Raw genomic sequence first — 15024 nt, forward strand, 5'->3', positions numbered from 1 at the left:
TCTGACTCAGTCTGTAAGTACGTTTTCATATTTAAAGAATTTGCCACTGATGATTCAAACGCGAGTTTGTAGCGCTTGTTTGTAATTTCTCCGATCACAAATGCAGACATGGTTTTATGTTTGCGCGGTGCGATGCAACGCAATGTGTAAAAAGACAGTATAAGTCGTTATAATCCTTAATTATGTCCCCACTGGATGCAATAAATGACTCGTTTATAATGGGTTTTAATGTTTTTGTCTCGTCGCTCCGGCCGGGACACGGCATCACAGTATGGTAAGGGTCATCACACGCTTGAGGTATTCGGCCAATCACAACGCACTGGATAGCTGGCCAATCAGAGTACACCTCGCTGCCAATCACAACGCACTGGATAGCTGGCCAATCAGAGAGCACACCTTGCTTTTCAGACCGATGAGCTTTGTAAAAATCGATGCGTTTCAGAAAGGCGGGGCATAGAGGAGAAACAATAATGTACAGTATGTGGAAAATAATGTGTTTTTTGAACCTTAAACCGCATAAACACGTTTCATTACACCAAATACACCAAATAATGTTCTTTTTAGCAACATCATATGACCCCTTTAAACGGATCACAGTTGATCCGTAATATGTACGGATGAGACCCTACCGTTCGGCATGCACGTGATTCGCAGATTAATTTGCCAATTTACACGTACAAGCAATTTTAAACCACAAGAAGAAGAAACGATAGAGAGCTCAATTCGTTACTCACGCGCTGTTCTCGCACACAATCAAAGCATGCACAAGCATAGAGACGTGTTTCAGACAGCGCGGAATTACGTTGTGTTGCCAATAAAGAATGAGAATGTGACGTAACGCCGCGTTGAGTTCTGGGAAACTGCTTTGTTTATCCGCCATACTTGCAGGATAACGCTGCCTTTCCGCTGTTGAGTTTAGGGCAGTATTTGATTGTTTGTCGTGATTGTGAAAAATGTCACCAGTGTATGTCCTTCATACTGCATCGATAATTGCAATAGTAACTCAAATCATCGTTCTGATAGAAAATACATACACATAAAATTAGCCTGTCAAAACCCATTCACGGCATTGTCATTCTCTCTGCTTTAAATTTTCTTGCTTATCTGAAAAAATAGTTCGATCTGTGACTCAAAAAATAAAAAAACACAATATAATGCGTTGAACCACTTTATAATGCTGTTATAATATTATATAATAGTCTAATATACTGTGTATATATACAGCCGGTCCGCGAGAATATATTCCAAACGTAACCGGTCTGTGGTGTTAAAAAGGTTGGAGACCCCTGCTTTAATGGATGCACAATACGTATATCAGTACTATGTTTTAAAATTGATCTGTATTGCCTGGTACTGGATATTTAATTGTGCATGCTCATTTCTGCTGTTTTTACATTTACACCGTCATCTAACACTCACTTGAAGTTAATTTCTAAAAACACTAATGATGTAATCTTTTAATGTAATGTAATCTTTTGCAAATTAATGTTCTTTTATGTAATGTCACTGGTAGCATTTAAAATGATTATTTTTAGTGTTTTATTTGTAATTTATTTAGACAAAATAATATGTGACCCTGGACCACAAAACCAGTCATAAGGGTCAATTTTTCGAAATTGAGGTTTATACGTCATCTGAAAGCTGAATAAATAAGCTTTCCATTGATGTATGGTTTGTTAGGATAGGGAAATATTTGGCCAAGAAAGAACTATTTGAAAATCTGGAATCTGAGGGTGCAAAAAATCAAAATATTGAGAAAATCGCCTTTAAAGTTGTCCAAATTAAGTTCTTAGCAATGCATATTACTAGACAAAAATTAAGTTTTAATATATTTACAGTAGGAAATTTACAAAATATTTTCATGGAACATGATCTTTAATTGATTATTCTCTCCTAATGATTTTTGGCATAAAAGAAAAATCAACAATTTTGACCCATACAATGTATTTTTGGCTATTGCTACAAATATACCCCAGTGACTTAAGACTGGATTTGTGGTCCAGGGTCACATATAGTATTTTAATATAAGCAGTTTGTTGGTTTTCAGCAGTCATGAAATTATGAGTTTAAAAGAAATTGCATTGAATGTTAATGACACTGTTTTGGTAAAACAGATCAGGTTTATTGCTTGAGTGAAAAAAAAAAAGCCATTATGCTCACCAAGGCTGCATTTCTTTGCTGAATAAAATTAAGAATTTCTTTCAAAAAAAAAATAAAAATAAAAATAAAAAAAAATATATATATATACATTTCTTGCTGTAAACAACCACCCTAGATGCCTTAGAAACCACACAGCAATACACTAAAAAGCACCTTAACCAACACTTAGCAATGCCCTGGCAACCACCCTAGAATTGTCAGGAAAAGTACAAATGTATTTTTTTTTCTTGTTGGTACTGTCTTTTTAATAAACCCTTTAGTTTAAGTCTTATGTTGTATGTTGAAGTACCTGTTTCACATCAATACACACATTGTTTTTAGAGTCTTGTTTTGAGAACAGTGGTTCAAAGATCAGTACAAAACTCTTAATAAATAGTGAGGGATTTTTCGAGTTTAGTTTCGATCACATGAGTTTCAGTTTACTCTGTATCCATCTATAAATTGATGTTTTTCTTTGGCAAATGCAGCACTGAAAAGAGAAAGAAATGGTGTGGAGTACTGAACTGAATAAGTGAGGGTCTTTAGTGTCTGTGTGGGTCACAATCAGGAGGGGGCTGGATTTGGTTTTGAAAGAGAACAGTCCCCTCCTTCCCCCTCCCCACAACGTGAGAAAAATAAAACAAAGAGAGTAATGTGGAGTGCGACAGGCCGTCTCTTTCAGGATCTCTGCGGTCCGCAGCCTGGATTAGGACAATGAGAGCCAGCACAACATACACACTAAACAAAAAAGAAAAAAAAACAAGTGCGCTGTTTCTTTCGAGAAGAAGTATTGTTGCTTTGTTAAAACGACAGCCTTGGCATTTTGTCTTCATCCATCACACACCGAACACAAATCATTTGCAGAGCTCAAAACAGTTTGGAGATTTCCAGGCATGATATGCTCCGCCTGTTTTTTTTTTTTTTTTTCTTCTTCTTCACTGCACCAAATCCACACAATGCAAATTGACTTGGGAAACCTCAGGCCTTAATCTGTCTGAAAATAAACATGAATCCTCCAAAGATCACCCAGGCGAGATCCATTCGCTCTGTGTGTTGGTGGAAATGTCACTGTAACTGAATGGAACCAATGAGGTGGATGGGATTTATTCCCCAATATAAGTCCAGCATTGATAATGACAGCATCGTCACACTCTGTCTAATCTGAAGGTCCTGCAAGGGTGCAGGACTGTCAATCAGGAGGGGGCTGGATTTGGTTTTGAAAGAGAACAGTCCCCTCCTTCCCCCTCCCCACAACGTGAGAAAAATAAAACAAAGAGAGTAATGTGGAGTGCGACAGGCCGTCTCTTTCAGGATCTCTGCGGTCCGCAGCCTGGATTAGGACAATGAGAGCCAGCACAACATACACACTAAACAAAAAAGAAAAAAAAACAAGTGCGCTGTTTCTTTCGAGAAGAAGTATTGTTGCTTTGTTAAAACGACAGCCTTGGCATTTTGTCTTCATCCATCACACACCGAACACAAATCATTTGCAGAGCTCAAAACAGTTTGGAGATTTCCAGGCATGATATGCTCCGCCTGTTTTTTGTTTTTTTTTCTTCTTCTTCACTGCACCAAATCCACACAATGCAAATTGACTTGGGAAACCTCAGGCCTTAATCTGTCTGAAAATAAACATGAATCCTCCAAAGATCACCCAGGCGAGATCCATTCGCTCTGTGTGTTGGTGGAAATGTCACTGTAACTGAATGGAACCAATGAGGTGGATGGGATTTATTCCCCAATATAAGTCCAGCATTGATAATGACAGCATCGTCACACTCTGTCTAATCTGAAGGTCCTGCAAGGGTGCAGGACTGTCCTTTCATTTTTGTGACTTAGTTTGGAGAACAACTGATGTGGGAGGGTTCAAATTTGCATGCCTCATGATAGTAGACCGAGAAGGAGTGAGGTTGTAAGAGCTGCAGGCTTGTGCTGTCCCCTCACAGACAGGTCTGCCAGGGCTGCACTTGGATTGACCCATCATGGGCTGAGTTTAGATCCGTATCCTACGCTCCAGGGCCTGAAAGACATTGTGGTGTCAGGCCTTCACTCTTCCACTAGTTTAATGCATGTGGAAAACTGAAACTGACAGAAATATACTCTCTATTCGTAGTTTCCCCAATTTCCTACCATACAATACTTACATACTTACAAATAAATAATCCGTTAAGGTGCACATTAGCGAAATTTCGTGTTGGAAAACAAAAACATTTTCCATTGTTAATAGTGAATTCTCACAGAGAAGTCACTTTCAAACCAAGCAGCTTTCTGTTGTTCAGCGCTGCAAATTCATGTGATCAATTTGAATATGAGCAAAATCTGAATGGGGAATTTTTTTGCCTTCAAGCTAACCACTGATCACATGGATTTCAATTGAAATGATTGGAATTCACCAGTGAAATTCCGCAGAGCAACAGTAAATGTGACAATCTGATGCCACAAACAAATTCGCTTATCTTAGTTCTTTAGACCATCTATGGCTGTGTTTATAGAAACCAATATACTGATCTGGAATTTTTAGCGTAATATTAAAGAGTTAGTTCACCCAAAAATAAAAATTCTGTCATCAATCACTCAGCCTCATGTCGTTTCAAACCCATAAGACACTTCATTTTCAAAACACAAATAAAGGTATTTTTAATGAAACATAAAATTTCTGTCCCTCCATTGAAAGTCCATTACTCTAAAACTTTGACACTTCACAGAGTTCATAAAGACATTGTAAATAATGCAAATATAATAACTGGAAACTCAGATGTGCTTGTTTGATGTGCAAGTATGGTTTAGTTTCTGTTTTACCATATTTAATGTGCTCTTTGTTTATACTGTATGCGAATAAACACTAAACTAAATCTTTTCTTTACATAAAACAACTGTCCCACCTCAGGAGACTTGGATTAAACCTCAATTTACGTGAAATGATTTTACAATGTTTTTATAGAATTTTTTGAAGCAAATGTGTCATTGAAGAGCCTGTATTTTTAATACTGTCTATTTAAGAACACATGTTTGACACCGATACATAAATGCTGTATTGTAATTTTCAAACTGAAGGTGTTATAATTTTCATGCATGCAAGACATTGGCTCATAAGCCTGTGCCTTTGAAAGGGATTAACCGTGTATTATTGATAGGGAATCAGATCAAACACAAGAGCAGATCCTGACAGACTTAGCTGTTCATATCTGCAAAGGGTCTCCATGGTAACTGGTTTTAAAAGTCCTGAAGCACAGGAGGAAAGTGCCTGTTTATTTTTATCTAGCTCTGCCTTTCTGAGAAACCAGATGCAGCACCTGATAAACATAAACAAAAGCGTCTGTCTTTGTGATATTGTAACTCACTCTTGGAACACCTCCATGATAATTCTGCAATAAGTGGAATTCATTTAAAGGGATGTTCAAACAAAAAAGCTTTTTGTCATCATTTACTCGGCCTCATGTTGTTCCAAACTCGTAGAAGGGAGTGTACGCTGCACTTTGCCTATACAAGGCATAACATTTTTCAGTCTGTACTGTAACCTGTAATGGAGCGTATTAACTTCTTTTATGACAATTTTATGCAATTGTCTGCTTGCTTGGTGGTTGTTGTTGTTGTTGTTGTTTTTTTTTCCTGAGGTCAATTTATTTGTTGTTGTATAGAACAAAACAGTGTAAACATTCTTCAAAATATCTTAAATGAAGTCATCTTATATAAAGTCGTACAGGTTTGGAACAACATGAGGGGGAGTAAATAATGACTTTTTTTTTTTATTTTATTTTTTTTACCAAACTGTTCTTGTGTTTTGTATGGATTAGAAATTATAGTCAAATAATTTATTTTTTAAAGCACAATTAAAATATACTGTTAGGATGAGCCAGAAACTATTTAATTTAATTAAAAAATTAATGGAGACAAAAATGAATATAAATAGACAACATTTGACTTTAACTGTAAAGTTTATCTATACATCAGTACATCAGTACATGTAATATAATTTAATTAATGAGAAAACAAATAGTAAATATATATAAATAAAATATAAAAAATACAGCACAATAAAAAGCCGTGTGTTAGACTAACGTTGACTTGACTGTAAAGTTTAGCCCAACATCAATAACTGTATGTTTTTGGTTTATTTTCACAGCCTCAGTTCACCGAGCCCCACCCACAGTCCCCAAGACTCTGTCAGCCTATCAGACATGAAGGCAGGACTATTAGACACCTTGTCCAGGGAGAAAACTATTAAGTCAGGTATTGATTCCTATCAGTCAATCATCTGGACATCGATGGTCTCATCCACATACAACACTCATGATCTATCTCTGTTTACCATTAGAGGACACAGTGAAATTGGCCCTGTATGACCAGGCCATTGTCTCGGGGCATGATGGTCTAGCTGGTGGCTGCACCTGGGAGGACAAACTGTGTGAGCAGCAGGAGCAGCTGGAGAGGGAGATGCAGGAGGCACGGAAAATGTTGTCTAGCCTACAGGTGACACTAACATATATCATCTCCTAATTTAATTTTAATTGCTTCTAGAGAGCTTGTGGCATTTAACAGATGTTTTTGTGTGTTTTATAGGCCCTCCTTCTCCACGGTTCATTACCTGAGGATGAGCAGGAGGTGTTGCTCAGTCTGGGTGAGGGGGTTGAAAATGCGGAGCAGCAACTGGTGCGTATTTTTATTTCTGTCACGGTTTTGTTTTACCCCAAATTGGCCCCTTTTCTTCCATATCCTGCATATCCCTCGCTCTTGATAATATGTGACTTCCTATGCCCCTCCCTCCCCCCCCATCTCTCTCATTCTCTCCTGCTCTTTCACTAAGTTCTGTCAGGGCAGATCATGTTACTCTCACAGTGAACTTTGCTTTGTTTGTGGGAGAGACGCAGGTATCGGTTTCTCTCCTTCTCTCCTACAGTGTCTGTTTCTCTCTTCCATTTCTTTTCTGTTTTCTGTAAATTTGTAGTGTAAACCAGTTCCTTCTGTGTTTAGCGTAATAAGTGTGCTGTAGTTATGGTGGTTTTGTTCTGAAGTAGCAAAAAACCCCTTGTTGTTGTGCTACAGGTTGTAATACGAAGTCGCCTGGACCAGAGCATGGCGGAGAGTCAAGAACTAAAGGTGGGCATTCACAGTGTTTTTGTTCTGGGCTGGGCTTTTTTGAGAATGTAATACTTTTATCCATAAGTTTTAAGTGAATCAGAAGTGACAATAAAAACATTTATTATGTTTAAAAGAATTCTATTTAAAATAAATGCTGTTCTTTTGAACTTTCTATTAACCAAAGAATCTTGAAAAAAAAACAAAAAAAAAAACAGTTTCCACAAAGATATTGGGAATATTTTTTCAACATTGATAATAATATGAAATGTTTCTTGAGCTCCAAATTAGCATATTAGAATGATTTCTTAATGATTATGTGACACTGAAGACTCGAGTGATGGCTGCTAAAAATTCAGCTTTGTTATTGCAGGAATAAATAACATTTAAAAATATAGTAAAATAGAATACATACTTTGAATTGTAATATTATGTATTGTTGTAATATTATGAACCGCAATATATATATTCTTGGAACACCTCCATGATAATTCTGCAATAAGTGGAATTCATTTAATCCACTGTGTATTATATATATATAATACACAGTGGAGATCAAAATTAGAGAACACCCTATAATTTCCAAGGTCACTGCTTAGTCCTATTTGAAGTTATCCTAATAGGAGTAAGAAGGCCAGTTTTTGTTAAGCATATTTCATAAATTAATTGTATTCTGAAGCACAGTATAAAAAACTTAAATGAGATATTTGAAAAAGAACTCTGATCAAAATTAGAGAACACTTACAGATACCTCCAAGTTATTGGTGTTAATCTGCCACCTGGAGCTAATTTCCTTAATTATATGACAAACCCTATTTAACTGGCAGCAGTCCTCCAGTTTTCACTGAGATTGCAAGATGGCAGGCCGGTCTAAGGTGACTGACACCCTGCAACAGGAGCTTGTCCAGATGAAGTCTAAAGGGATGAATGACCCTTTCAGCCAGTGCAAGAGAAGTTGGTCGAGAAGTTGATCTGACAGAACAAACTATGTAGTTACTACTATGTATGTGCTGATCTTGTCAAGTCCTGATGATTTTTTTATAACCAATTCATGCTGTAAAGTCTCTTGAGTTTTTCTTATTTATATTATATTTACATGCAGAGGGAGCTGTTGAGGTTCAAACAGGAGGCTCGCAACCTGCAAGGAGTGAAAGTAAGTCTTGCATACCTCCAAACTCCACATGCCTATGAAATAAGACCCTCACACTTACATAATGAAGAATTCAACTTATTTATGTTTCAGACTAATATAAACAAGTTAGATATGTAAGTTGAGATTGATTACCCCCCCCCCCCCCTCTCTACAGTTTAGTTTAATTGACTGTGCTTTGTCATCACTCAGGATGCTCTTCAGCAGCGTATGGCTGTGCAGGAGTCCTCAGTCCTGCAGCTCAAACAGGAACTCCTGCGCACCAGTATGGCCAAAGATGAGCTGGCGGGACAAAGTGTGAGCGCATGCAACGGAGACCTGACATTTTTGTCTTTATGCTATGCATATTAATTTCATTTCAGTTATAGTAAATCTGAGACCAGTTGTCAGTTATTATCTGTGTATATTTTCTCAGGCCGAGCTACAGAGGAAGCTAGAGGAGAGGAACAGACTTCTCAGCGAATATAAGGCATGGCTTGTTTTGTATATACAAAATATAATATGTTTATTAAAAGCATTTTACCATAATTAATAATATGTATTCTAATTCTACTGTTCATTAGTGTGTTTTCAGTTGTTTTTATATAAATTATAGTGTTTTCTAGGTCTATTGATATTTAGTGGTAATTAATGTTGCAACCTTAATTGAGATCCTTGTTGTTTATATGTCAGATTATATTAAAGGGGTCATATGATGCTGCTAAAAAGAACATTATTTTGTGTATTTGGTGTAATGAAATGTGTTTATGCGGTTTAAAGTTCAAAAAACACATTATTTACCACATACTGTACATTATTGTTTCTCCTCTATGCCCCGCCTTTTTGAAACGCGTCGATTTTTACATAGCTCATCGGTCTGAAAAAGCGAGGAGGAAAAATTGAAATCGCATCATATGACCCCTTTAATTTGTTCTGCTTGCTAAATGAATAAAGTAAACTATTATCTGATATTTATACATTTAGAAATATATTACTTTTAAGCTTCAGTCTTGTTACTAGTTTTTATTAGTAGCTTGTAGTGAAGCTAACTTATTTTTCAAAAGGTTAGCTTGACTAGTTGTGCTTTAAAGTATGAGTAGATTGTATCTTAAAAAGCGATAATGTAGTATCCCCCACATTAAAGAATGCTTTTTCTAATCAAATGCTGATTTTCATAATAAAGCTTTGCTAGTTATACCACATCTCTTCCTATAACAAATGTAAACTTACAGAAAGAACTGGGCCAAAAGGATCGACTTCTGCAGCAGCAACAGCTGAAGCTGGATGAGGCACTGCGCAAGCTGACAGACAGCAGCAGCCAGCAGGTACAACATCAAACACAGTCCTGCAGACTCAACTACCATAGCAGCTGTGAAGGAGAACTGCATGATGGGAATGGAAATGCAGGATAGTTATTCATTTGTTGAGGAATTTATGCATGTCAAGTAAAATGTACAGCTGTTATTGCAAATTAGTATTTAATGTAAAAAATATATACATAAAAGTTTTACTTACATTTTCTCATTTAATAGTAATGTATAAAATATGTAATAAATATATAATTAAAATATATGTATAAAAATAGAAATTTATAATCACAAATGCTTCTTGTATGCTTCTAGTTGTAAATTAAGTTAAATGTAAATGTTTTTTGTGCAAATTTGGCTCATTAATACAGTAATATTAATATCTACAATGTGCAATACATATATAATAATTAAAAATGTAATGAATGAAAATAGAAATATAATTAAAAACTTCAAGTATGCTTGTAAATGTAAATGTATTTTTGTAAATATGTCATTTAATAAAGTAATATTAATATCTACAATATGTAATAAATATATAATAACTCATAATATATAATGCATACAAATATAAACGTATAAAGAAAATATTTGTAGTATTCTATAAATATATGTTAAATTGAATGTAAATGCTTTTAAAACTTAATTTAAAAACATGCAGTTTTTCTTTTTTTGAGTTTTTTTTGCAGGTAAAAATATCACCAGGGCAAGTACAGGCCTGACCGCCCCAGCAGAAAAAAATCCTTATTATTGAGCCCTAATAATTTATGTTACCTTGTTATGTAGCTGAAGGCTTCTGCACTTGCTTTTGTAGAGCAGTTCAGTGTGAATGAGAATGTTTCTGTTTTTCAGGCTTGCCTGCAGAGAGAGCTGGAACACAAGGAGAGTATTCTCAAAGAGATAATGAGCCATGAGACAGAGGTAACATGCCTATAAATAATACACAATTCTCCCCACAGCTGTTTGTTTTCACATATTGCAGAGTATGTTTAGTGCTTCCATAATTTATTAAAGTTTCAAGTAAAGATTTGTCACCCTGTCATCTGTTTCAGCTTTCTGGCTCGCAAAACAATGGCTACTCACACCCACCCATCACAACATCAAAACCACACCATGGGGTAAATAAGCCTGAAGCCTTGTTTTTTTTTTGTTTTTTTTATGTCTATAGAGATATATGTAATTGTTTCTCTTATAGGCGGAGGAGCTGCAGTTAGTAAGAGATGCTCTGCGTAGTCTGAGGAACAGCTTTGGAGGTCACGACCCTCAGCATCACACTCTGGACACCCTTGAGCAAGGTGTGGCCAGCCTGATGGATCGCCTCTATGACCTGGAAGCACGCCACAAAAAGGAGAGGAGGGTACGAGGAATGTTTATCCATTCTCACACAGCAGGTTTTGCACCTGATCTACATTGTCCCAGAATTCTGTTCTCAAATCAGTCTGTTTCTTTGTAGACCCGAGGCAAATCTCCAGGACATAAAGCATCTCATTCAGATCGAGACTCCTGGCCTCCTACTTCAAGTAAGCATACATCTTAATCCCAAAACACCTCAGTACAGGAAATGACAGAACTGTTACAATAAAAATTAACATAATTTGTACTTGTGTTGTTTCTCAGTAGGTATATTGCTGGTTATTTAAAACTATGCACCAGTATCGGTATCGGGCCCGATACTGCACTCCTGTACTCGTATTTGTACTCATTAAAATGCTCCGATACCAAAAACCAATACCACACAACGCGTGAAAAGTGAAATACCAAAAACCAATACCGCACAACGCGTGAACAGTGTGGTGTCCAGACAAAGCAACACAGACAACAGAACAACAGAGAGCAGAATGTAGTTATTAGAGATTTAAGGGTGTCTCTGAAGTACATGTATGTAATTAATATAATGTTAAACATTCAAAAATACTAAAGTTACTTGGCGGTAAGAAGAGAGCGAGAGCGCGTGCACTTCTGTTGCATTATCTTGACTGCTGTTCGCTCACTTGGCACACGCATCATTTGGATTAAAACTGAATTGTAAATATAAAAACCAACAAAAATTATTGGGGCATTCACTATAAACAACATTTATTTTAAACGTCAAGCATACACAACTTTATTTAAAGCGAAAGTGAAACTAGCAGCCTGTGTGAAATACGCTAGGCTATACGTGTCTTTCATTCTGCACCAATACAAGTGTGTGCGCGCAACTTGCTTGACGTTAACTGCATTATATGAGTCGCTTTGGAATTATAAGTCGCAAAAATGTTCCAGATGATAAAAACGTGTCTTATATTTCAGAAAATGTTCAACGCTGTTAAAAGATTTATGTATAACGAGTGGTTATACATTATTACAGGAAAACGCCTTGTGATTACAGTACTGAGCCGCTGCAATGGAGCAGCTCTAATGCACTATTAAATTAAAGATGAAATACCACAGAACAATAAAATGAACAGTGAAAATAACAAAAGCTTGTACAATACATTTTAACAGATATAATTAAGTGTGAAAATAACTAAAGAAAATATCTGTTTACTAAATGAAGCCAACTGTGATTCTTTTTTTCTTTTTCTTTTTCTTTTTTTTTTTGGTTTCTGTACCCAATATTTGAAAAAATTTAAATTGCAATATCGGTATCGGCAAGTTCCAAAAATAAAAGTATCGGTATCTGACTCGTTCTGGAAAAAGTGGTATCAATGCATCCCTATTTAAAACATTACTAAAGTGAAGAATCTCCACTGCTCTCTTACAGAAATGGCTCATTCTCAGAGCAGCCCTGCGTTAAACTCTTCAGCATGCACCAAAGTCCTGTACTTTACTGACTGTTCCCTCACGCCATTCATGATCAACATCCCCAAGAGGTCAGTCAGACGCTGTTACACATATATTGCTATGCTTGAGTGGATCTTCAGCCTTAAATCACTATAATGTGGTAAACTTTAGATGTGTGCTATGAAATTTTTCATTGTCTTATGTCAACAGGCTTGGGGAGGTCACCCTGCGAGACTTCAAGGCTGCTGTAGATCGGGAAGGCAATTATCGGTACCATTTTAAAGCGCTGGATCCAGAGTTCGGCACTGTGAAGGAAGAGGTATTGCCACATAATCAGTCAACAGGATATTTTCTTTATATATTCAAGCATCTAAATCAGTGGTTCTCAACCAGAAGGCCAGGGCCCATTAGGGGGCCGCAGCAAACTTTCAGTTACGTAGGGGGTCTTTGAATATTTTTTTTGAAAAGTGGGGACTTTTAAGTTAAAAATGCTGAGAAACACTGAGCTAAATTAAATCTAAATAAAATGTTACATATATTGTGTAATGTATAAAAAGGACCTATGGCTTCTCCCAGGTGTTCCAGGATGAGGCAGTGGTGCCTGGCTGGGAAGGGAAGATCGTAGCCTGGGTAGAAGAGGATCATGGGCAAAGAGGGTACTGCATGCATCCATACAGCTGGTAGCACATCCGTTTCTCACCATTTTAAGCTCAATCTCTCTATTTTCCTCGACAGGACCTAACACAAGTCAGCAAGAAGCTGTCAAAGGAAAGAGAGACATCTGTGCCAAAATGAAATAACATTGATTTGTAACTCAAGTGTACAGAGGATGGAGCTTTAGTGCCCTAAAAAGTCCCACCCTCCTTTTCTCTATCCTGCATGAGCTGAACAGCTGAATGCACCTGAAAGGACTTGGAGGATCATCATAAGGATCACCAGAAATGATAGAGTCCCATCTTCTGTCCTGTCCAGACCAGTATTACTCAAACATATACAGAGGATGGGAGAACAGGATTTCTGATCTCTTTTAGAGGTCTTGCCATAGAACGGACACCCATTCCAATAAACGCTTTACGAGCAAACAAACTCTTCACTGTGATGGAGGAGCCTTTTGTTTGTTACTGTAATGAGACGCTGGATTTTTCAGTTCACCTGCTTTAAAGTAGGTTCCGCCAGAGTACTTTTTTGTTTGTTTTGATGAACCAAAATTGAAATCATTTTGCAGTAAAAAGAGACCAGTTCGGTAATCTTGACTGTCAAGAGTATTTGTGTGAATGTGGTTATGAATCTTAAGAAAGCAGCAGTAAAAGTATGTGAGTATAGAGCAGAAAGGAGTTTGAAGTTTTTTATCTTAGAGAAAGAGTTTCCCTAAAATATACGTTAGACATTCTTTATGAAGTTATGCAAAAAAAAAAAAAAAAGAGGGTAAATCAGTAAAGGACCCAAAGTGTTTTGCTTATTTGATATAAGTGAAAGTGACGTGACATGTGGCCAAGTATGGTGACCCATACTCGGAATTAGTGCTCTGCATTTACCCATCCAAAGTGCGCACACACACAGCAGTGAACACACACACACCGTGAACACACACCCGGAGCAGTGGGCAGCCATTTATGCTGCGGCGCCCGGGGAGCAGTTGGGGGTTCGGTGCCTTGCTCAAGGGCACCTCAGTCGTGGTATTGAAGGTGGGAGAGAGCGCTGTACATTCACTCCCCCCACCTACAATACCTGCCGGTACGAGACTCGAACCCACAACCTTTGGGTTACGAGTCCGACTCTCTAACCATTAGGCCACGACTTCCCCATGGCCTAATTCTATGATAAGATCATACAATGTCATTCAATATGTCTTTTTAAAGAGCCCTTAGATTTAACATTTAAACAGATGAAATGGTTTTTTTTTTGTATGCATGTCTTTTGAGAGTCTGCACTGAAGATTTGTCTGTATGCCATAAATGTGGTGAAATTACAGCTCATGATTTTGACCATAGCAAACCTTTGGGTTACGAGTCCGACTCTCTAACCATTAGAGATTACCCATTAACCATTATGCATGTCTTTTGAGAGTCTGCACTGAAGATTTGTCTGTATGCCATAAATGTGGTGAAATTACAGCTCATGATTTTGACCATAGCACAACATAAAATGTAGTATACAGTAGATATATTGCATTATCACTGCAGGCTTTCAAATGTAATTTTGGTAACTATCAGATGTGCCGTTCAGCTGCACTGATTTGAGTTTACAGGAAAGTGCCTGGAATCTGCTACAAAAGAGAGGTGACCGGGTTTGCCTTTTTGTATTTTTGTTCTGTTTTATATTTATGTAAATATGTTAATATTTCAGTGATAGAGCGAGGCATAGTGTCTTTACACTGTATAAATGATGTCCTATAAATACTAAATAATATTTTAAAGATATGAAAATGTCCCCTTTGTATCCAAAAAAGGCACATAATCACTCTCATCAGAGAAGACTATAGCTAACGAACCGTATTCACTCACAATGGATGGTGATACAAGTGACTGTATGCCATGACTGAAATTCTGCTTTACCCTCCTGATTACTACTAGTTGCATTGCTGGTTTAAGAAGAATGTTATTTGGTTTG

At 37.0% G+C, this 15024-nt stretch overlaps 1 protein-coding gene across 5 annotated transcripts in view; it reads left to right on the forward strand.

The window, feature by feature from the left end:
• The window catches only part of LOC107669371 (dixin-A), a 27792-nt gene extending 13868 nt beyond the window's left edge, over positions 1-13924 (forward strand). For 3 of the 5 annotated variants that reach the window (XM_016461565.1, XM_016461566.1, XM_016461564.1), the window contains exons 6-21: positions 6263-6369; positions 6455-6609; positions 6700-6789; positions 7183-7236; positions 8318-8368; positions 8558-8662; positions 8781-8834; positions 9577-9669; positions 10504-10573; positions 10702-10769; positions 10847-11008; positions 11105-11171; positions 12395-12503; positions 12625-12733; positions 12991-13070; positions 13150-13924. In XM_016461565.1, coding sequence (XP_016317051.1) covers positions 6263-6369; positions 6455-6609; positions 6700-6789; positions 7183-7236; positions 8318-8368; positions 8558-8662; positions 8781-8834; positions 9577-9669; positions 10504-10573; positions 10702-10769; positions 10847-11008; positions 11105-11171; positions 12395-12503; positions 12625-12733; positions 12991-13070; positions 13150-13156 — 1381 coding nt within the window. In that variant the 3' untranslated portion in view covers positions 13157-13924. The remainder of the gene's footprint in view (positions 1-6262; positions 6370-6454; positions 6610-6699; positions 6790-7182; positions 7237-8317; positions 8369-8557; positions 8663-8780; positions 8835-9576; positions 9670-10503; positions 10574-10701; positions 10770-10846; positions 11009-11104; positions 11172-12394; positions 12504-12624; positions 12734-12990; positions 13071-13149) is intronic. The other 2 variants (XM_016461563.1, XM_016461567.1) reach the window with 2 other exon arrangements.
• Positions 13925-15024: the final 1100 nt, after the last annotated feature.

Source organism: Sinocyclocheilus anshuiensis, unplaced genomic scaffold (genome assembly GCF_001515605.1).
Source record: "Sinocyclocheilus anshuiensis isolate Anshui unplaced genomic scaffold, SAMN03320099.WGS_v1.1 scaffold180, whole genome shotgun sequence".
Taxonomy (NCBI): Eukaryota; Metazoa; Chordata; class Actinopteri; order Cypriniformes; family Cyprinidae; genus Sinocyclocheilus; species Sinocyclocheilus anshuiensis.